The following is a 21,641-nucleotide window of genomic DNA, read 5'->3' on the forward strand; positions in this document are numbered from 1 at the left end:
AGCCCCACCTCTGCTTGTCCTGCTGGCACTGCTTCCAGGATTTGGTGCAGACCGACATCCATCCCTTGTGTTCTGCCTGAACATCCCTCAGTGCTGAGTAAGAGCATCCAGGGCTGATCCAGCTCTGCTGGGCTCCAGCTCTAAATGGCTGCAGAGCATTAATCAGCTGCAGGCTCCTAACGAGCCCGTCCCAGCTGCCAGGAGCTGAGTGGGTGAGGTTCCCTCCTCAGGGGTGGCTGATGCCAGGGCAGCCCTTTGCCTGGGTATCCCAAATTGCACCAATCCCCACCTGCACTGCTGCAGGAACAGCTTCAAGGCCTCCTCAAACCCACCCAAGATGATCCTGTCTCCATTTCCCAAGTCTTCATGGGATGGTTTGGGTTGGGAGGGACCTTAAAGCCCATCCCAGTCCCACTCCACTGTCCCAGGCTGCTCCAAGCCCCAGTGTCCAGCCTGGCCTTGGGCACTGCCAGGGATCCAGGGCCTGGCCACCCTCCCGGGGAACAATTCCTTTCCAATATCCCATCCATCCCTGCCCTCTGGCAGTGGGAAGCCATTCCCTGTGTCCTGTTCCCCCAGCCCTTGTAAAGTCCTGATGGGAGTCCTGGGGTGCTGGACCTGCTGGTGTTGGCTAAAGATACAAAGACAGAACTTGAATCCATCTTGTTTTGTCAGATTTTGCTTTTCCTCCTTCAATTCCACTGTGGAAATTTCCTTTCTGTTTCTCAACCCCATTCCTGCTGGGCCCCACTGGGGTTTGTTCAGGGGTTTGTTGGCTGCAAACTACAGGCAGAAAAATCATGGAATGTTAGGTTGGAAAAGCCCTCCAAGATCACCAACTCCAACCATCCCCAGCACTGCCCAGGCCACCCCTGCCCATGTCCCCAGGTGCCACATCCACAGGGCTTTGAAACCCCTCCAGGGATGGGGAATCCACCCCTGCCCTGGGCAGCTGTGCCAGTGGTGGACAAACCTTTCCAGGAAGGAATTGTCCCAACATCCAACCTGAGCCTCCCCAGGACTACCCTGAGGCCGTTTGAGAATCTGTGACTTTCCACTGGTATTTCAAATTGCAGCGTCACCGTTCGACCCCATTCCTTGGGACAAACATCCCTGCTTTGGCCACCAGCCTGGCGCTGGCAGGAGCCTTGCTCTGCCCCCAAGGAGCCCCATTTCCCAGTCTGTTCTCCCCGAGGGAGGATGCTGGAAGTGCTCGGTGAAAGCAGGAGCGGAGCACGGCGGATTCCTCTAGAGGGAAACCTCCGCTTGCAGCAGCCTGATGGAAGCAGCTCTTTGCAGCACTGAAACGCTGACTCACCCTCCTCCTCCTCCTCCTCTCCTCCTTCCCCTCCCATTCCCAGCACATGGCTCCGCCAGCCAAAATAAATCGCGGGTACCTCCCTGCCCTCATTTATTTGTTTGGCAGCACTTCACAGACGCCTTTGAGCCTCGCAGCAATAAAAAAAAAAAAAAAAAAAAAAAGGAAATAAAATATTGCTGAGCAACCCCCTGATGGAAAAAGTCTATTGGAAACAGCTTGTTCAATGCAGGGAGATTTCTCCCCACGGATCCCAGCCTGGGTTTCAGGCTGAGGGCAGAGCTCTGCAGTCCCAGCCCGGCGGCAGGAGGCTGGGGGACTCTGCACCACCAGCAGAAAACAGCACATGCGCTGGAGAAGCAGGAGTTTGGGAAGGGCAGGGATGAATCCAGCCCTGATGTGCTGAGGGGAAGAGCTGCGCTGAGCTCAAGTGGAAAATTCCTCCCAGGAGGGCTGGATCCAGGGATGTGCCGTGCACTGCCACTCCCAACCTGCTTTTGGCCCCATCTGCCCACGGACAGGGCTCACCTGGGTGGGAAACCAGCAGGATCGAGGTGCTGGAGCATCCTGCAGCAGCAGGGATCAGGAATTTCCTCCCACCGGCATGAGCAGGGCTGGCACAGCAGGAATTGTGCAGGAAGGGGTTGGGAAGAGATGAGAACAGCAGCCCGGGACATTTTTGTACAGGGTGGGAGCACCAGTGGGAAGGAGTCAAGGAATATATTTCAAATAGGAATTCCAGAGGTGGAAGGACTGGATTTCTCCATAATAAATCACCTGTAATAATCTATAAACGATCTGTAATAATTATCTGTGCAATAACCACTTTGCTCTTCCCTTGGGCCTCACCCGTCCATCATCCCAACAAAAATGGACAATTCCTCCTTTACAGACATTTACCCTCAAAACCACGGGAATTTAAAAAAATAGCAGAAATCTGGGCAGTAGGAACCCAGGGAGATGTGAACTTCAACCCCCAAGTCCCACTTTTAGGAGCGGGAGCGGGGCTGGGCTTTACCTGGGCGGTGCCAAAGCACATTGGCCTCACCAGGCCTGAGCTGGTGCCAGCTCTGGATCCAGCTCCCCATCCTCGTGTCCCTCCCTGGGAAGCGCAGGCTCAGCAGCACAAAGAGCCCTTTTCCAGCCCTGCAGGCCCCTCACACAGATCCCACTCCGTGCCCAGGGCTGGTCCAAGGCAGGTGGGCAGCACTGCACTCACCTGGATACGATCCCTGAGCCAGAGTTGGGATGCTGATGGCTCCCATGGATTCATCCACAGCATCCCTGTTATCCACAACGCCCTGGTTTCACGTCAGGGCCTTCATCTCCCTCTTCCTCAAACCCTGCAGCTTCCCAGGCTCTGCTCTGGAAGTCCTGCTGGCTTTGGAGGGGCTGCCACAACATCCACGCTCCATCCCACTGCTGCCAGCCCGGCCAAGGACTGCTCCAGCCATTCCAAACCTTCCTGCCATTCCCAGCATTCAGGAAAGGCACTCTTTGGGAGCACATGAGGAGCAGAGAGGAACTGAGTCAGTATTTGGCCACACTGCTGGACACAAGGCTATGGACCCTGGGAAGGAGCTTGAACCCAAGAATGGAAGTGATGCTCCTGTTTTTACAGGACAGAGCACAATTTCCCTTTCCTCCTGTTGCCAGGCCTAAGATGCAGCCCCATTTTATCATCAGGATTCTCCACAGGAAGCAGGAGCTGCAGAGCTCTGATAACATTGGAGGAAACCCTGGGAACATGTAAAGGATTCTTTTAGCCCCAGGCTTTGCCTCAAATAAACCTGCTGAGCTTCTTCCTTGCATACAACCCTCAACCACCTGACCTCAAAACAACAAACCCCAACCAGACTTTTATTCAGCCTCCAAAGAGCAAACACCACCTTCCTACTGCTCCCATCCCATCCAGGATCAAAGCCTGGAGCTCATAGGGATTAGCAGAGCCAGGGATGAAGAGCAGAGCCTTTGGGACCTGCTTCCCTGAGAAGAATCCGGGAAAAGCGGGTTTGAATAAGGGCTGAAGGCAGAAATGCCCAGTTCTCTCCCCAGTGAGCATGGACAGGTTTGCAGAGCCAGCTCCCACACTGATGGCTCAGCAAAACCCACCTGGCACAGAACAAAACCCTTTTTACAAAGCTCTGGTTAAACCCAGCCCAAAGGCAGCAGCTCCTTATTTTGGGAAGGGCGTGTTTGGCAGAGCAAGTGGGTAAAGATGAGCTGTGCCAGGCTGGGCTTTGTTGCAGGTGAACTCAAACCATCCTTCTAATTACAGACCTGTTAACTAATCACAGGCTGAGGCTTTGGTCTTGCACAGTGACTGATTTTGATGCTTTCTCACCACGTTCAGCTCCGGGTTAAACGTGGCCTATCCAAGGTGGGCAAAAAGCTGAGAAGGTGCTGCTGGCAGGAGCCACAAAGCTGAAGTTTCCAGAGTCAGGAGAGCAGGAGGGAAAAGGTCCTTTCTGCAAATAAACCAGGACTTAAAACTGCTCAGTTCTCTCCAGAGCAAGGGTTAACTCATCTCCAGTTCCACACGTGACACTGGTACTGAACAGCTCCTCAGCTGCAGAGGGACATCAGAGATCCCCCAGAGATCAGAGAATCTGGAATGGTTTGGGTGGGAAGGGACCTTAAAGCCCATCCTGCCATGCCCAGGAACACTTCCCACTGTCCCAGGCTGCTCCAAGCCCCAATGTCCAGCCTGGCCTTGGGCACTGCCAGGGATCCAGGAGCAGCCACAGCTTCTCTGGGAATTCCATTCCAGGGCCTAGTCACCTTCCCAGCCAGGAATTCCTTCCCAATATCCCATCTGACCCTGCCCTCTGGCAGTTTGAAGCTGCCAAGACCTAAAAAGCTCTTCCAGAGCTTTGACCTGAATCACCAGCTTGGCCCACGAGGTTGTTCAGCGCAAGGAAGCAAAATAAAATCAGAGAGGTCAGTTCTGTTTAATTAAAATGAGTAATGATGTCATAATGAATGGCCAGGAAAACTGAAGCACTGGGAAAACCAGGGCAGAGACGAACCCTGTCCCTGTGATGATGGGAAGGGCTCAGACTCAGTCCCCAAATGCTTCTTGTAGCGCTCCCCAAAGGTTTGCAATTATCCCAGTGCCAAACCCTGGTCACCGGGAGGGAGAAATCCCTTCCCAGCCAGGCAGCTCCAGCATTTCCCCCTCCTCCATCAGACACTTCTCCCAACTCCTGCTTTCAATCCCCTCTGCTCCAGTTTAAGCTCATTATTTCCCATTCTCAGTTGCAAACTGCACTTAAGGCCCACTCAGATGTTTCTCAACGCCCTAAAAGGGGCATCTGTGAATTCCTTCCCTCCAGCCCGTGCTGCTTTGAAGCCATTCCTATTTTTGGGAGAGAAAATCCAGGCCAGAGGAGCTGCTGCCACACAGCTCATCCCAGTTTCTCCTCACAAGACTGACCAAGCCCTCGGCAAAGCGACTCCAAGCAAAGCTCGGCTCCGACTGAGCTTGAGATTAAACTGTGAGCACTGAGGTGGATTTAAAATAACCCATGGAGTGGAAACCCTCTGGGAAAGGAGCAACGCTGGGGATGAGTCCAGGAAAGCAGGGAGCTGTTAGAAACCAGCAGTGTCCAGGGGCACTCCTGGTGATTATCCACTGGGCTGGATGGACAGGAACTGAATTCCAGCTGGATCAGACATCCCTGCCTTGAAATCAGTGTCCAGCAGAAGATCTGGGCAGGCACGGCCCTCCCTGCTTCCTTCCCAGAACTGCCAAGAGGGGAAAACCTGCTGGTTTCTCACCCACTTCCCAAGGAAAAGGCTCCAGAGGGAGATGCTGAGGGCAGCTCCTCCCCATCCCATCCCATCCCATCCCATCCCATCCCATCCCATCCCATCCCATCCCATCCCATCCCCACAGTGCTTCCCTGATTGCCTCAGGCACTTGTGGAGTCACTGCCTGGATACAGCAGGATTTTTAAGCCTTGATTTTTCATTCTAGGCCTTAACCAGCAGGTTTATTATCCCAAAATTAGAAAGAAAAATTAAAAGAACAATCATGAGTGGGAATACTCTGTCTTTCCTCAAGGACAGGATGCAGAGACCAGAGTCCTTCAGGCTCATCACAAATCTTGCACTGAGCTGTGACACCAAACCCCTGCCTGGGGTCTGAGTCTCCTGGGAACCACAGAATCACAGGATGCCTTGGGTTGGAGGGACCTGAAGGATCATCCCACTGCACCCCTGCCATGGCAGGGACACCTTCCACCATCCCAGGGTGCTCCAAGCCCCGTCCAGCCTGGCCTTGGGCACTGCCAGGGACAGGGAATGCCAGACCCATCCATGGGGATGCACCACAGCAGTCCCCAGACCTCATCCTTGTCTCTCCCGCTGCTGCAGCAGGACAGAGCTCCCACATCCTGCCTGCTCCTTCCCATCCCAGCTTTCCCTTCCCAGGGATGGACTTTGTGGGACAGAGCTCTGGGTCTGTGGGATGGGATATTCCTGATATTCCTGAGCCAGGGGAGCAGCTCCTGCCTGTCCCAGTGTCCCCAGCTCTGCCTGTGCAGCCCCAAGGCCACCATGAGCACAACACTTCCCAGTGGAAAGGAGCAATTCTGGGGCTGGTTCTGGAGCCAGGCTGAGGGATGTGCTCATCCCTTTAAAAATGTGGGAACCTGCATACATGGAATAAACCAGGAGTGCCCTCCTGATGAAAGGGGGCTCAGACTGAACTCAAATCCTTCTGCTTAAGAAATTAGGTTAAAGTCAGCCCAGATCAGAAAACCCCTCTAATAAACCAATGCTGCAGACTGAGCCAGCTCTCGAGTGCTGGTTGTTTTCTCTGGCTGGTTTTAACCCCATTTCCTGCCTCTCACTGACAACACCCTCGACCTCTGGACTGCCAGCTCAGCTCCAGGGGCTCCAGGGGTGGACACGGGTGATAAATTCCTCACAGGAACAGCACAAACACCACAAAACCTGAGGATCCGGAGGGATGAATCACCACACAAAGCAAGAACAGTTAGAGAGTCGCAACTGGGAGAAGGGAAGGCTGGCTGGGATGGCAACAGGAAAGAGCAGGGTTGGGATTACTTTGGGAATATTAATGATACCTCAAGTTATCAAAGAGCTGCACCCTGAGCAGACCCTACAGAAGAAGGTGGGGCTCATTAAATAACGTGATTACACATCCTGATATCCCACATCCCAGCCTGACTGCCGGAGAAGCTTTTTTAGCTCATTAAAGGATAATGAAATCTGCATTTTGAGGCCACAGAACCACCTGGTGTGACCACACTGAGCCCCACCTCTGCAGAGGGAAACCTCTCCATGGAGGGGGATCCCTCCCTTCCCCGGGTGGAAAACACATCCCACACCCTGCAGAGGTGGTTTCTGGCAGAAGCCAGGGGAGGATGCAGGAAAATCCCCTTCCCTTTGTGACATTTAAGAGCGAGGAAGCATTTTCCCTGCTCCGACCTTGCCTGAACACCGAGGCCCGGGAGCGTCCGGGAGCTCTGGCCAGCAGAGCTGCTGGAGACGGGAATTTGGGGCAGGAATCGCCAGCCTGGACCTCCACACCCCCTTCCACTGACCTGGGTTTCTGAGGGGACTCTTTGGGCTCCTTGGACCCAAACCAGCCGCTGCTCTTACTCCTCTCATCCCCCGCAGCCGAGGCGTGGACGGGGGTCCCTCTGTCCCCCTGGCCTTTGCCTCCCGCGTCGCTCCGGGTGCCCCCGTGGTGGAAGAAGCCTCCCTTGGCTTTCTTGTCCTCTTTCCTGGTGTCCTCGGGCGGCCTGTCCTTGGCTGGCTCCGTGGAGAAGCCCAGGGGAGCCGCAGCCTGGGTGGGTTTGCTCTCCAGGCGACTGCTCTCCTCCATCCTGGCCCTGCCCAGGTGGTTGCTGAGGGTCACGGCCTTGGTGGACACCTTGAGCTCTTCCTGCAGGGCCAGGCTGGGAGGGGACGGGATGAACCTGGGCTCGTCCCTCTGCTGGGCCCTCTCCAGGCTGCCCAGCCCCCAGGGCACCTCCTGGGGGTTGGGGTGCAGGGGGGTGAAGCCGAAAGCCTCGTCCTGCCTGCGGGGGCCGCCGGGCACGGGCAGGGGGGCAGAGCTGGTGGAGAGGCCTGCGGGGCTCCTCGGGGCCGCCTCGTCCCCGTACACGTGGCTGCCGTTGATGCACAGGGACGAGCGGGACACGGGGTCGTTCTTTGGCTTCGGGCTCTGGGTGGCTTTGGGCTCCAGCACCGGGCTGACCTGGGACACGTCGTCGCTGAACGCTCTCTTGTGGGTCAGCTTCGGGGAGGGCAGGAGGTCCTTCACTGGGGGAAGCAAACACAGAACAGGTCAGGCCACAGGCACAGCATCGTTATTTTCCACCTGTGAACCCTGAACAGATCTGGGAAATCACCCCGACCTTCTCCCTCCTGGGCTCCACAGGATTAAGTTCTTGGAAATGCAAAGCACAGCTCACAGCTGTGCAGCCATACAGGAGACACAACATCGTCCCCCAGCCCAGCAGGGGAGGACCCCAGAGGAGGCTCTGTGAGATGACAAACCCATTGTCTGAGAGGATCTGAGAGGATCTGAGGTTGATAATAAACACAAGGAACTCCCCAGAAGCTCCTTAGAGGGTTTTAAAGCTTCCATGTGACTTAGGAGTTTGCATGGAACAGGGGACGATGCGGCTGTGAGCTCCAGGCCACTGCTTGGTGTGATGAGCCAGGAGGGTCCAGTGCCTGCAGCTCCCTCCCACTGCCTTGAGGGCTGGACTTGATCATCTTAAAAATCTTTTCAAACCTCAACAATTCCGTGATTCTATGACCTTGTGGCTACTGCCAGTTTTTGAGGGCAAAAATCATGGAGAACCTGAGAACGACTCACACAGCTGCTGCCCCTCCCAGCTGGACGTGCTGCTTCCTTCACAGAACCACTGAATGGCTGGGGCTGGAGGTGACCCTAAAGAACACCCAGTTCCACCCCCCTGCCATGGGAAGGGAAGCTCCCAGTAGCTGGAAGGCTCATCCCAAGGATGATGGGACCAGCATGGGAATGTAACCCAGCAGAAGCCACATGGCTCCCCGGGGACTCCCACCCAAGCTGGCAATGTGCTGACTGCAGCCAATTAAACCATTTAATTATATATTTGTTTCCAAGGGGGAATTAATTCCCTACAAGGGCCTTTTTTGTTTGTAAATCGCTGCCCTAGGAGTGCCAAGAGCTCAGATTGTTTTAATCACTGGAGCTGGGCCCCGTTTCGGCTTTGCCTGCAAGCTGGAGGTGGCTCATTAGAGCCGTGACCCAGGGCAAGGCCAGCAGCTGCCCAGCCCAGCCCAGCCCAGCCAGGGCCTTCCTGCAGGGACTGCTTGGAGGGGCCAAGAACAAACAGCCCTGAAGAGCCCTCAGATCCTGGGAGCTCATGGCGAGGCGTGGAAAAGCAAAATCTGGGCTGTTCCTCCCCGTTCTGGCAAACACCTCAGTGCCAGGACACAAATCTCAGGGGTTTGTGCAGGAGGTCACCTCTTAGTGACATCCTGGAGCAGAGGAGGCTCAGGGGGGACCTTGTGGCTCTGCACAAGTCCCTGACAGGAGGGGGCAGCCGGGGGGGTCGGGCTCTGCTGGCAGGGAACAGGGACAGGAGGAGAGGGAACGGCCTCAGGCTGGGCCAGGGGAGGCTCAGGGAAAATTTCTCTGCTGAAAGGGCTGTCCAGGCCTGGCACAGCTGCCCAGGGCAGGGATGGAGTCCCCATCCCTGCAGGGCTTTAAAAGCCCTGTGGATGTGGCACCTGGGGACATGGGCAGTGGTAGCCTGGGCAGTGCTGGGGAATGGCTGAACTCCAAGGTCTTGCAGGGTTTTTCCAACCTAACCAATTCCACGTTTCCCTGGTTCTGTCACTGGGTAAGCAGTGAGTTAACAGAGTTGTAAGAAAGTCTCAACAGTCCCTTGCAAAGAAAGGAAGGGGGAAAACCGGGGGGGATTATGCCTGATCCTCTTACCAGAGCGCTCCATGGACAGACTGCCGTGTCTGCTCGGGGATTTGGGCACCTCAGGGGCATTTGCTGCCATGCTCAGGCTGGCAGAGGAGATGGTGCTGTCGGATCCCAGGGACGTGTTGGACTGGGTCAGGGACGACTTGCGCAGTTTGTTCTTCAGGAAGAAGCCCTTGACCTTGGACTTCTTGCCCCCGAGCTCGAAGTCGTCCTCCATGTCCAGGGCTCCCATGCTGCTGGGGATGATGGCAGAGGCCGACTCCAGGTCGTACTTCTTCTTGCCTGTCACCTTGTCCTTCAGCCTCCCGAAGGGCGAGCGCGGCTTGTCCTTCATGGACAGGTCGAACATGCTGGCCGTGAGGTTGTTCCGTGTGAACTGGATGCTCACCAGGATCTCACCACGCTCCTTCTCCTTCTTCCCAGCCTTGGAGTGCAGCTTGTGCCACCTGCAGCCAGAGGGGAAAGGAAAGGAAAGGGCCCTCGGTCACTTCCAAGAGCCACAAGCCAGGAGAACTTTGGAGAAGATGCTGCTGGGTGGGAGAAAGCACCAGGGCTATCCAGCACGAGTTTCTCCAGGGAAAGGGCTGGAAAACATTGGAGCTGCCCAGGGCAGTGGAGTCCCCATCCCTGGAGGTGTCCAAGGAAAGCCTGGACATGGCACTGGGGACAAGGTGGGGACTGGGCACAGGATGGACTCGATGATCCTGGAGGGCTTTTCCAACCTCAGTGATGCTGGGATTCTAATCCAAGTGTCCCAGACGTCACCCAAACCCCAAGTCAGAGACACAAACACCACACACGGAGCTGGCAGACGGGACCTGACCCCTCCCTGATGCCCCTGCAGCTCCATCTCCACCAGTGTCCTTACCCCAAATGCTGCCCTTCCACCAAATAACCCAGAAAACAGCACCTCACTCACCCCGCTGTCAGACACCACTGGGATTTTCCAGGGAAAGCTGGGAACCCGTTTTTGGAAGGAGACAACACCGCCAGCATTTTGTACTCATGATTTAAATATCCCAGAGCCGGTGACTCAGGGGATCCTCTCAGCAGAGACTGACCCGGAATGGCAGAGGAACTCAAGAGCATCCATTAAATCCACTTTCTGCCAGACCTTCCGTGTCTCACCCAAATAAAGATGGTCAGGTTTGCCTGGAAGTGTCCTTGGATCAAGCACTTCGAGGATGATGCATCCCGGGAATTCTTTATGGGAAGGAGCAGCTGCTGTGCAGCTCCAACGCCACCCAACACAACCCCAGCCTTCCCAGGTTACTGATTTGGGGGAAATTCCCACATTCCCACAGCTGGATGATGGAATTCTCCTGCCTAGTGACAGCTCCAGGAGCTATTGGCCATATCCAGCACAAAGCTCCCACTGATTCCACAGCGGATTACTGGGAATGCTTCCCACTGCCCCACCCCACACAAAACCCCAGACACAGACTTGGCTCCAGAGCTCTGCCCGTAGAAACGGAAGGAACATTGGAAAAGCCTCCAAACCATTCATGCACAAGGCAAAAACACCCCCAACCTCCATTTAGGTCCCGATGCTTCCACAGGGAATGGCCTGGCAGCTGGCAGGGCATGGAGCAGCCTCTGGAATGGGATGGGAGAGGGGTCTGGGTTCCTGCCTGGGGGAAGGAGGGGTGGGATTGGGGACACCAAAGCTGGACATGCCCAGAGCCACCCTCTGGTTCTCCATTTCCACATCCCAGTGGGGCAGCACCAAGCACAGGCCACGAGGGAACCGTTCCTTCCCAAAAATCACTTCACCCCCTGCTCCCCACAGGATGCTCCATCTCTCTGCCAGTCCCAGGCACCACTTCCCGGGGCAGTGCAGCAGGATGAGCAGGAACCCAGCACAGCCACAGCCCTGATCCCTCCCAGATCCAAGTATTAAATGAATTTCTGATTAAAATCCCCCTTAACAAGGCACAAGGAAATCTGCAGGCTCAGGACAGATCCTATTTCTGTGTTGTGCTTCCCAGGAGAAACACAGCAATGGGAGCTGAAGACGCTTCTGGACATGCCTTAACAATTTCCCAGAAAAAAAAAATCCCAGTGAGTGAAGTCACTGAGAAGAAAAAAAATAGGGAAGGAAAATGGGATGAGATGGAGGCGGGTGTGACCATGCTGGAATCACCAGGGTGAGGAGAAGACTGGAATTGTGTCCTCCAGGAGTTCCTGAATTTCTGCCAGGGAAGTTATCACAGCCTGGATGAAGGGAGGAGCTCAGAAGCCTGGGAATGCTACACCACACCCTGGCAGTGCCCAAGGCCAGGCTGGACCCAGGGGTTTGGAGCACCCTGGGATGGTGGGAGGTGTCCCTGCCAATGTCAGGGGTGGCACTGGATGAGCTTTAAGCTCCCTTCCCACCCAAAGCAGTCCAGGATTCTCTGAAGGGGACACAAAGTCCCCTAATTCCCTGATAAATATTCCAGCTGCACAGCTGGAAGCATCCAGGTCCTTCACCACACAAGTGCAGGAGGGACAGTGCCTGGGATCTGCTGGGCACAGACATGGAATTAAACCCCAGTGAACCCATTCCTGTTCCCACCACTCACGTATCCCACCCCATCCATTGCCCACTGCAAAATTTTCAGTATCCGGGCTGCAAGCTTGAAAATATCCAGGCAGGGAAAAAAACAATCCATGGAAAAAGGCAGCATTAACCCCTTAGAGCAAGGCACCAGCAACAAAACTAGCCCAGAACAGCTGAGCCACTGGCAGGGAGTGGGAGCAGGTGCATCAGGAGGACAATTCCCAAAGGATTGGAGGGGAAAAGGCTGCCTGGAACATCCAACAGGGCATTGTTCACTTTAATGCAGGAGCTGGAAGCAGCTCAAGAGGGAAGGGCTGCAGCAGCGTGGCAGCTGGAAAGGAGAGACTGGGGACCTGGATCATTTCACAGGGAAGATGAACAACTCTTGAAAGGAGTTTTTCTACCTCACATCATCCCATGGAAAAAACCAGGGAGAGTCTGGGTGGATTAAGGTAAGGAAAGGCAGGAGCTCCCCAGGAGGAGATGGAACAGCATGGACACACTCCCAGCATCTCCCATCCCATCACTTCCAACCCTGTGAGCATTAAAGGGAATTCGGGTGCTGAGCCTGAGCTGCTGCAAAAAGCAGCCGTTCAAGGAAAAACCTCTTCTTATGCTGCCATGGGATTAAGGAGCTATTTTTGGTTCCCAAGACCTCATCAACAGTCGGGACGACATCTCCAACAGGCAACGGAGCTATTTTTAGGCTGAGCTCTCAGTTTGTGGCACAGGACGAGGGTTTGGGAGGATTCAGTTGTTCCATGTCGTGTGCTTGGGGTTTTTATGAATCAGCTCCAGTGGAAATGGGAGGTGCAAACTCCTGAGATGCAGCAGGAGAGAGGGATCGGGGAGGGATCGAGTCCTAGACAGCAACACACAAACTCCCACAGCAGCTTTTCACCATTAACCCCACCCCACAGCCCTCAGCTTCCCCAATTTCTTCCAGAAGCTGCCCTCGGGGGCAGTCCTGGGAGGGGGTTTCTGGACTGGGGCCACCCAAGGTCGCATCTTGGGGAGGGACATGACCTTTTTCATGGGAACCGACAACACGCCTGGCAAACAAACAGCTCCTGCCCACGAAATCGCTTTCCCAGGTCTGAAGGAGCAGAACTGGGTTCCATCAGTCAGGCTGATGGAGGGAGCCGTGCCAAGCACACCCAGCAGCAGGGATCCACAAGGATCTGCTTCCTGGGGGTGTTTTGGAGGCCACAGCTGGGATCCAGCTCCTCGCTGCACAGGACACCCAGGAGAAGCCACTCACCTCCGGCCACCCGCTCCGAGGGCTCCTAGCAAGGTTTGGAGGGGTCCCAGCCCCACACAGCCTTTGCTGGTTACAAAATTCAAATTAAAATTCAATTAAACTGTCTGTCCTGACCCAGAGCCAGAGCTGGAGGGGACCAGGAGCAGGATTGCTCCCAGCTAAGGAGATGTGCCCCGTGGGGAGCTGCTCCTGCCCCCCTGCCCTACCAGGGGATGTCCTGCTGACACCCCCCAGCCCTGGGCACACGGAGAGCCCAGGGACACCTCCAGGGTGACACAGCCAGGGAATGCAGCTCCAGCCAGATGGAAGGCACAAGCCACAGGCTGGGGAAATTCGCTTTTGCTAAAAAATGTGCATTCTTCCCTGTGACACTCCATGGATCCAGCATTGCCGGGTGTGCATCCCCAAAATGAGGTGTCCCAGGATCTGCCACCCATGCACAGGGAAGGGTCCGGTGATGCCATGAAGATTTTTGCCTTTTCTTTTATACCCCTGTTATACCTTTTTACAACTTCTGTATTCCTAGTGCTTTTTGCCTACATTCTTGGACTTGTTTGTCAAGCTAACAGACTGAACATTTTAGAAGCTTGGTAGCCAGGGATCAGTGTGCCCCAGACCCCAAGGTCCTCTCCAAAACATATTCTGTAAACCAAGATAGAACCATCCAGGAGAAGGCTCCTTGGGGAGGGGGGCTCACTCGAGCCTCTCATTGGGGGATCTTTGATAGATATGCTAATTACTAACACCTATAATGTTATACCCAATGCTGGGGGGAGACACAGACACAGAGATAGATTTGGTGGGGTGCATCTCGATGCATATGACCTGGACGTGTACACCTAAGGATCCTTAAAATAAATACCAAGGTAAAATCCCTTTTCCCCTTCTAACCATGTATGACTCTTGATTTTAAGACCAGGAAAAGGCATCACCGGAGAGCAGCCCGGGGTGGCTGAGGGGAAGGAAGCAGCAACTCACCCCAGCTGGGCAGAGAGGAAACCTCAAACAGAGAACTCCCCGGAAAGGGGAAGCAGCTGGAGGCCCTGTGAGCTCCGAGGGGTCTGCAGCTCCCACTCCTGGGCTGTCACACGGATCGGGAGCAGCCACGTGTGGCAGAGGCTCCCCAGCCCCCACTGTGGGGCTGCGCTCACTCATTTGGGTCACCGTGGTTAATGAGCACATCCCAGCTCTCCCGGCCCCCCCGTGAATCCCTCTCCTCTCTGCTCCCTCTCCCCACGGAGAGCCGAAGGGAGCAGTGCCAAAGGCAGCTCTGGGAGACAGCACCCCGCATCTATTTTTACATTTGCTGTTGCCAGGATCAGTCGGAGGCACGGAGAGCAGCACCCAGGGCTGCTGGAGCCCCGGGCTCCCAAAACCACGGCTGTCCTCATCCTCCCGCAGCATCCCGGGCAGAAAGGCTGAGCCAAGGGAAGAACACTGGCGTGGAAACAGGAGCACGGGAATGTTGTTAAGGAGGGAAAGTGACCCCACAGAGGGTGAGGGTGGGATGGATTCGCTCAGGGCAAACACCTTCCCTTCTCCTCTGTGCTTTGTCCTCCCCTGGGCAGCAGGGGACAGTTTGGGGGGGCACAGGGAACCCCTGCTCCAAGAAACATTCCCGTGGGTCCTGGAGCTACAGAAGGGAATGCTTGGGCACTGTTTACTCCCCATCAGTGAGAAAACTCGTCAGGGTTGGGAGCACTGGGCTGGCCCAGCACCTCCTGGATAGGGAGAGAACGCTGGGATGGGTAGGACACAGAGCCAGCCCCAACAGGAAAGCACCACCGACCCTGATCCGAGGTTTTCCATCCCCTTGTCCCTTCCACATCCCCTCCGGAGCAAACAACTTCTTCAGCACAGAGCCAAGCACACAGCCAAAGCCTCCACCCCATCAGCAGCTTCCCGGGTCAGCATCCCAAAGCCCCGGGGAGATCCGAGCTCATTCCACCGGTTCGGGATTACCAAGGGACACTGGGATGAGATCAGGAGAGCAAGGCAGCACACACAGCACGGCTCAGAGCTGCCAGGGGCACACCCTGCTCCACTTCCAGGGAGGACACGGGTTATTCCCAGGAGGATATGGGTTATTCCAGGGAGGACCACCTTTGCCCTCCGATGGCTCTGGCTGGGGTCCCCAAAAGATTCCCCTCCAAGCTCCAGCTCAGCTGGACCTACTGTGCCCCACCAGCCCTGCTCACCACACCCTGGGCACCAGGGCCTCCAGTTTCCCTCTCAGACTGGTCCCAGTGCTTGGCCGGCAGGGAGTTCAAGGGAGTTTCCTCGGGGAGCGAAGTCCTTGGTGACTCCTGGGGTTCAGGGATGCACCAGGGAAGGAGGCATAGCTGGAGCATTCCTGGAGCACTTCCACTTCAAGTGCTTCCCCAAAGCCTCCCAAAAGCACTGAGCACTGTGGGGCGGGGTGAGTTTCACCTTAAACCGAGCAGGAATTCTCCTGCCCTGCCCAACCCGAGCTGCAGGCGGACACAGACACATCCCAGCCCCGAGCCAGAGGCTCTTCCCAGGCTGCTCCAGGCTGGCATTTACTGCTGATTCATCCCTGCAACGAGGTCAGCCCGGCTGGGCAGAAGAGCCCCAAGCCTCAAATCAAGGCTCACCTGGGCTGCTACAGTGACAGAGCAGGGCAGGGCATGGAGAAGCCAATCCAGGGAAAACACTGAGGCCGGCTCCTCTCGGCACAGCCCCCTGAGAGCCCAGCACCGGGACATTTCCCTGAGCCTGGAGCTGAGGCAGCTGGGCCAGGAGGAAGCTCACCTACCCGGGAGGGGAAGCACAGGGTGGAAAACAACCCAGCCCCGGGGAATTTTGTGCTTTTTTGTCTGGCTCCGTGTTCCTGCCCCAGCTTCCCCTGCCGGGGCTGGGAAGCCTTTCCGCAGCGCCGGTTCCCGTGTTGGTTTTGGATGGCTGCTCCTGCCAGGTGATCCCTGCAAGCTGCTAAAAGCACAGATGGAAAATAAACACAGGCTGACTCCCCTGCGGATGGAGCAGCTGAGGTGGGAAGTTCATCTCTCCAAATGTTCTTACGAGAAGTGCTCACAAACAAGGCTTGAGGCAACCAACCCCCAGCTCCTTACACAACAGAGCAGCCCAGCCCTGCTCCTCTGACAGGCTCCAGCTCCAACAGGACCAGCTCCAGAGGGGCTGCGCATCAGGAATGAAGAGCAGGAGCCATGTGGAAGGGCAGGAAGCCTTGGGCATGGTGCTGGTGCTCCACTGGGACAACTGGAACCCAGGTGAGAAAATCCCAGCACCGACTGGCACTTGCTGAAGGGCTCGTCCCATACCCACAAGCCAGGAACAGAGGGACTCAGTGTCACTCCAGAGGGACTCAGTGGCAGGGAGCAGCCTAAAAACCAGGGAAAAGCCCAGCCCTGCTCTTGTCCCAGCTGGTGGAGCACCCCCAGGCTGTGCCCCAGGGATGGTGCTCCCGGCACGCACCCTGCTGCACATCGGTGCTCCATGGACAAGGCCCATCCTGGCACAGCCAGAGCCAAGCAGGGGATGGGATGGCATGGCATGGCATGGCATGGCATGGCATGGGACAGTTTTTGGACCAGGATAGACACCAGGGATGGAGTAGAGCTCCGAGCCACCAGGACAATGCTGGCATGAGAGCACGGGCAGCAGCTTCATCTCAAATCACTCTGGGCTGAGAAAATCCGAGGCTTTTCCTCTCTCTAGCACAGGACGGACAGGTGGGAAGAGGGAAGGAGGGAAGATTTAAGGAGCTGTAAAACAGCATGACACATTTACGACTGGGGACAGCAACAGCAGGAGTCAGGACACGATCACCTCAGCTGGATTTATCCACTCACACTCCACAGCATCCACGGTTTGTGCCCTCCCAGCTGCCAACCACCCTTGTGGTCACTGAGTGACCTGAGCTGCCCGGACACCAGCAGACAGGGGACAAGGTCCCCGTGTGACACTGGCAGTGCCAGTGATCCCCTGCCCTGCTGCAAAGAATCCAAAGTTAAACCAGCCCAAGCACTGAGCTCACCCTGCAGGACTGCAAAGCACCAGGAGCTGCTGCCCAGGTTCCCCGGAGCCCCTGCTCCTGGCAGCCCCTCCACGGGCACGGGGAGGGCAGGAGAAGCACGGTGTGCTGTGAATCCCTTTCCACTTCCAGCTGGGAGAAGCACCATGGCAGGGCTTGCACAGAGAACCAGCACCCACAGGCCTGGGAATGCCTGTTCTCCAAAGGGACACCAATCCCAGGGAAGGGACACCAACCCCCCGGCTCCACACAGCTTAAAACACCGGCTACATCCACTGTGGGAACAGCTCACACATGGATTGCTCATCCATCACATCAACCCGTGCTCAGGAGTGAGTCAAAAGGGGGAAACGGGAAAAAGGAGTGAATCCTGAGCCCAGCAGCAGGTTCCGCTCCTTCATCCTCGGTGGATTTGTCAGTGAAGAGACCCCCTGGAAATGCAGAGCTGGGGAGGAGCCCACGGGATGCTGCTGCAGGGAAGGAGTTTCCAAACCCCCACCCTGGGCTGGGAAGCCAAACCCCGTGCCCCAGCCAGGCTTCTGATGGAGCAGGCGAATTCCATGGCAGGTCTGAGCACACCTGAGCCAGGCACAGGCTCTGACAGGCCTGGGGCAGAGAGAGAGGCACAGCAGGGGCTCAAAGGCCATTTCCACCTGACAGTGGTGCAACACCAGGCTTTCCCTGGACTCCTCCACCATCGAGCAGATTCCTCCAGGAGCCACAAAGAGCATCCCCCCAAAGCTCCCTGTCCTTGGGGAGCAGAGCCCTCCCTCCCCCCTGCTCACCAAGGCTGCCAAGAACTTCACCAGGCTTCGGAGGGACGGGAGGAGTCACCCAGGAGGCTCCTGGAGCAGGGACTGAGCACAGCTGAACTCAGCACAGGCAACAGCACCAGCTCCCCGCAGTCTGGAGCTCTGTAGTGACAGGGTCAGGGTGTTTTCCGAGCTGCTGCAGGTTTTTGTGCAGCTGGAGGCAATCAGGGCCCTGGAAAATCTGTGTGAAACACAGGGAGAAACCTGAGTCTGCAGCTTTTTGGGTTGTAAGATGGTGGAGGGTGATGGGCCAGTGCTCTCAGCCACCGACACGCCAGACCCAATGTGCTAGACTTGCAAAGCTGGGATCAGACAACTCAAATATCTTTTAAAAAACACAAAAAGCAGTTCTCCTGCAGCAGAACAGAGCAAGGGCCTTAAACTCCTTAAACCAGCATTGGCAACTGCATGAAAATGGGGTTAACTGGGCAGGTAGGAAAAAATTACACCCTGTGGAGCACGTTACCCTCTGCCCTGGGCTCCCAGCTCGGGGCAAACGCTTGCCTGGGGTCAGCTGGCCACTACAGATTAGATCCCAGCCCTGGCCACCACGGGTGCCATCCCAGGCCTGGCTGCCCGCCGTGCCGCCCGCAGCATAGCATCCTGACCTGGTTTTTGGCAGCACCCACCCCCTCCTCCCTGCAGCATTTCAACACTCCAGGGCGTTTCCTGCCTCAGCCCAGACACAACAACCACTCGGAGCTGCATTTTCAGCCCCAAACCGAGGATTTCATCCCAGCTCGGGGCATCCAAGGAGCTCCCTGGTGCTCCCGGCCACCTCACAGACCCTCACCAGCCCTGCTGGGCACTGTGACCACAGGGAAAAGGGCTCTTTGCCCTTGGATTCAAACCTCCCATCCCAAATCTGTCCCAGAGCAGTGACTTTGGCTGGAGAAGTTTGCTGACGGATGCTGCAGCCCCACAGAAGCCCAGAGCCCTCCCAGCAGCAGGTGCCTCCACAGCTGGGCAGGAACGGGAACGAGGAGAGGGAAGTGCAGCACGGAAGGGCTTTGGGGAAGTGGGAGCTGAGCTAATTCTGCAGAGGGAACGACTCCCCCAGACGAGTTCCCTGCTGCAGGGACACCGAGGGCCGGCGCTCCCAGCCCAGGCAGCAGGCAGGGAGCAGCTGCAAGTCACTGCAGGAACACGGAGCCAGGACTGCTGACTCCTGCTGCACTCAGGGTCCCCTCAAACACAGATCCCAGCGCTGCACAGCCCTGGCGTTGGGGCTCTGGCAGGTCTGTGCTTGCACCTCTAACATCTCCCGTGTCCCAGGGGCTGGGAGGCCTTTGGGACAGAAGGCAAATGGAAATGGTACCTCAGAGAGGGAGAGAGCAGGGAGTGGACACTGAGGGCTTGCTTTAGCCAGCCCAGCGTATCTTGGACGTTTGCTGCTTCCCCCCACCATCAGCCTCACGCTCACACAGCAAAATCAAGGATCTTCTGGGTTCCCAAGCAGGGAGATCCAAGGTCCAGTCCTGCAGGTGTTTCCAGGCACCTCCTGTCCCCCCTCAATGTCCCCCCACCACGCTGCTCACCCAAGGGGTGCTACAACTTGGCCAAGGGAAAGGTCTCCAAGTCCACTGGGGACAAGGCATGGAGGAACAGGACACAGGGAATTGCTTCCCACTGCCAGAGGGCAGGGCTGGATGGGATACTGGGAAGGAATTGTTCCCTGGGAGGGTGGGCGGGCTCTGGCACAGGGTGCCCAGAGCAGCTGGGGGTGCCCCTGGATCCCTGGCAGTGTCCAAGGCCAGGCTGGATGGAGCTTGGAAGACCCTGGGACAGTGGGAGGTGTCCCTGCCCATGGCAGGGGTGGCACCGGATGACTTTTACAGTCCCTTCCACCCCAAACCACTCTGGGATTCTCTGATTCCAGGCAAACCCACCCTGATGTCTCTTGGATGGAACCCTGTTTCCCTGGATGCACTTCCAGCTTTCCCAGGTGCCTCCTGATGGGCTGGGTGTGGAGGGGACACTCCCTGGCTCGTTGCCACCCCACAGGATGAGCCTCCACAGGGGACTCCAAGGGCATTTCCTGGATGGTGGGAAGCAGAAGCAGCAGCTGCCTTGTGAGCTCCCAAAAACCCCTCTTTTCCTGGGCTGGATCCTGGTTTTGCAGGGACTGAGCACAGGACAGGGAACTGCAGGATCAGCTCAGGGGAGGGAGGTGAGGACCAGCAGCGTCCTGCCCAGGGTTCTCTGGATGCACAAAGGCTCAAGTGCAAAGGGGGAAATGATGCTCGGAGCTTGCTGTGCCTGCCAAGCCCAATCTCTGGAGCTGCCCGAGCGTGGGACAAACCCTGGGATGCCCAAAACGGCCATGAGAGCTCTCAGGCTGCTCTTGTGCAACTCCAGGAGTTGATTTTCTTCTGGCAAAGCACTGAAATGACCCAGAGTGAGCCGCACGAGGCAGCTCGTAAACACCCCCGGCGGCTCCTTCCCGGAGAAGAGCCCAGGTTTGACGAACATTTTCCACCGAGCTGAAAACAAGGATAATAATTATCACCGGTGAAGTTTCTGTGCAATAAAAATCAGCAGGGAAATGGGAGCAAGGTCAGCACACTGACAATGGATCCTTTGCTGGAGCAGGCTCCCACTCCAGCTGGCAGCAGGGCTGTGCCCGGAGCGAGGGGCGCGGACGGGATCCCAGAACCCGGCGCGTGGCAGAGGCTCAGCCCCACAGCCCCGTTATCTCCCTGGCACAGGCCTGGGTGGGCTCAGCAGGGCTGGCCCCGAGGGTGGGAGCCTCTGTTTGTTTTGCTCTTTTTTAATCTGGGACTCAAAGTTTCCTCCTAAACAAAGTTGTTTCCAGCGGGGCCAGGCCAGACGTCGGAGCCCGTTGGAAGCTCTCAAAGAGCCAGAACCCCCTGAGCTCCCCATGATCCTTCTCCAACTTGGCTGGACAAGCTCCAGCCCCTGGGACTCTCCTCCAAACAACAGTGCGGCCCCTCCACGCTGCAGAGCTGCCACCCACCCTCGGGACACCTCCAGCTCCGGGGCTGGAGTGAGCGGAGGTGCTCGGGGCACAGGGTGAGAGCTTCTGTCGTCTTTTCCGTGCTCACTTCCATCCTCGGGGGCCACGGATGAAAATAAAGAGTTTTAAAAGCTCTTGTGATCCCGAATGCCACAAGGGGAAGTGAATTTTCCTTAGGCAAGCAAAGCTACAGGAAGGGAGGGAGACAGACAGCAAATGAGAGAATCATGGAATGGGCTGGGCTGGAAGGGACCTTAAAGCTCATCCCATCCCACCCCTGCCATGGGCAGGGACACCTCCCACTGTCCCAGGCTGCTCCAACCTGGCCTTGGACACTGCCAGGGATCATGGGGCAGCCACAGCTGCTCTGGGCACCCTGTGCCAGGGCCTGCCCACCCTCACAGAGAACAAATCCCTCCCCCAATATCCCATCCATCCCTGCCCTCTGGCACTGGGAAGCCACTCCCTGTGTCCTGTGCCTCCATCCCTTGTTCCCAGTCCCTCTCCAGCTCTCCTGGAGCCCCTTCAGGCACTGGAAGGTCTCTCTGAAGCCTTCTCCAAAGCCCCCAGCCCAGATCCCCCCTTGGCTGCAGGACCGGTGTCACGGGGTGACCGTGGCCATGGCGTGGGGTCCAGCCAGGCTGGACGTTGCTCCCGTGGGATTAATGGCCCCTGACAAGACCTTTGAGACGGGACCGAGCCTTGGCGGGGCCTCGCGGGGCTCCTGCTTTGCACAGCTCCACAGAAACC

At 56.7% G+C, this 21,641-nt stretch overlaps 1 protein-coding gene across 1 annotated transcript in view; it reads right to left on the minus strand.

The window, feature by feature from the left end:
- RAB11FIP5 (RAB11 family interacting protein 5) overlaps positions 1–21,641 on the minus strand; it is a 38,334-nt gene that overhangs the window by 14,670 nt on the left and 2,023 nt on the right. Inside the window, exons 2-3 of the mRNA XM_082282145.1 lie at positions 9,291–9,730; positions 6,892–7,615 (exon numbers count right to left, since the gene is read on the minus strand). Coding sequence (XP_082138271.1) covers positions 6,892–7,615; positions 9,291–9,730 — 1,164 coding nt within the window. The remainder of the gene's footprint in view (positions 1–6,891; positions 7,616–9,290; positions 9,731–21,641) is intronic.

This window comes from Coloeus monedula (genome assembly GCF_965178545.1).
Source record: "Coloeus monedula genome assembly, chromosome: 5".
In the NCBI taxonomy this organism is placed as follows: Eukaryota; Metazoa; Chordata; class Aves; order Passeriformes; family Corvidae; genus Coloeus; species Coloeus monedula.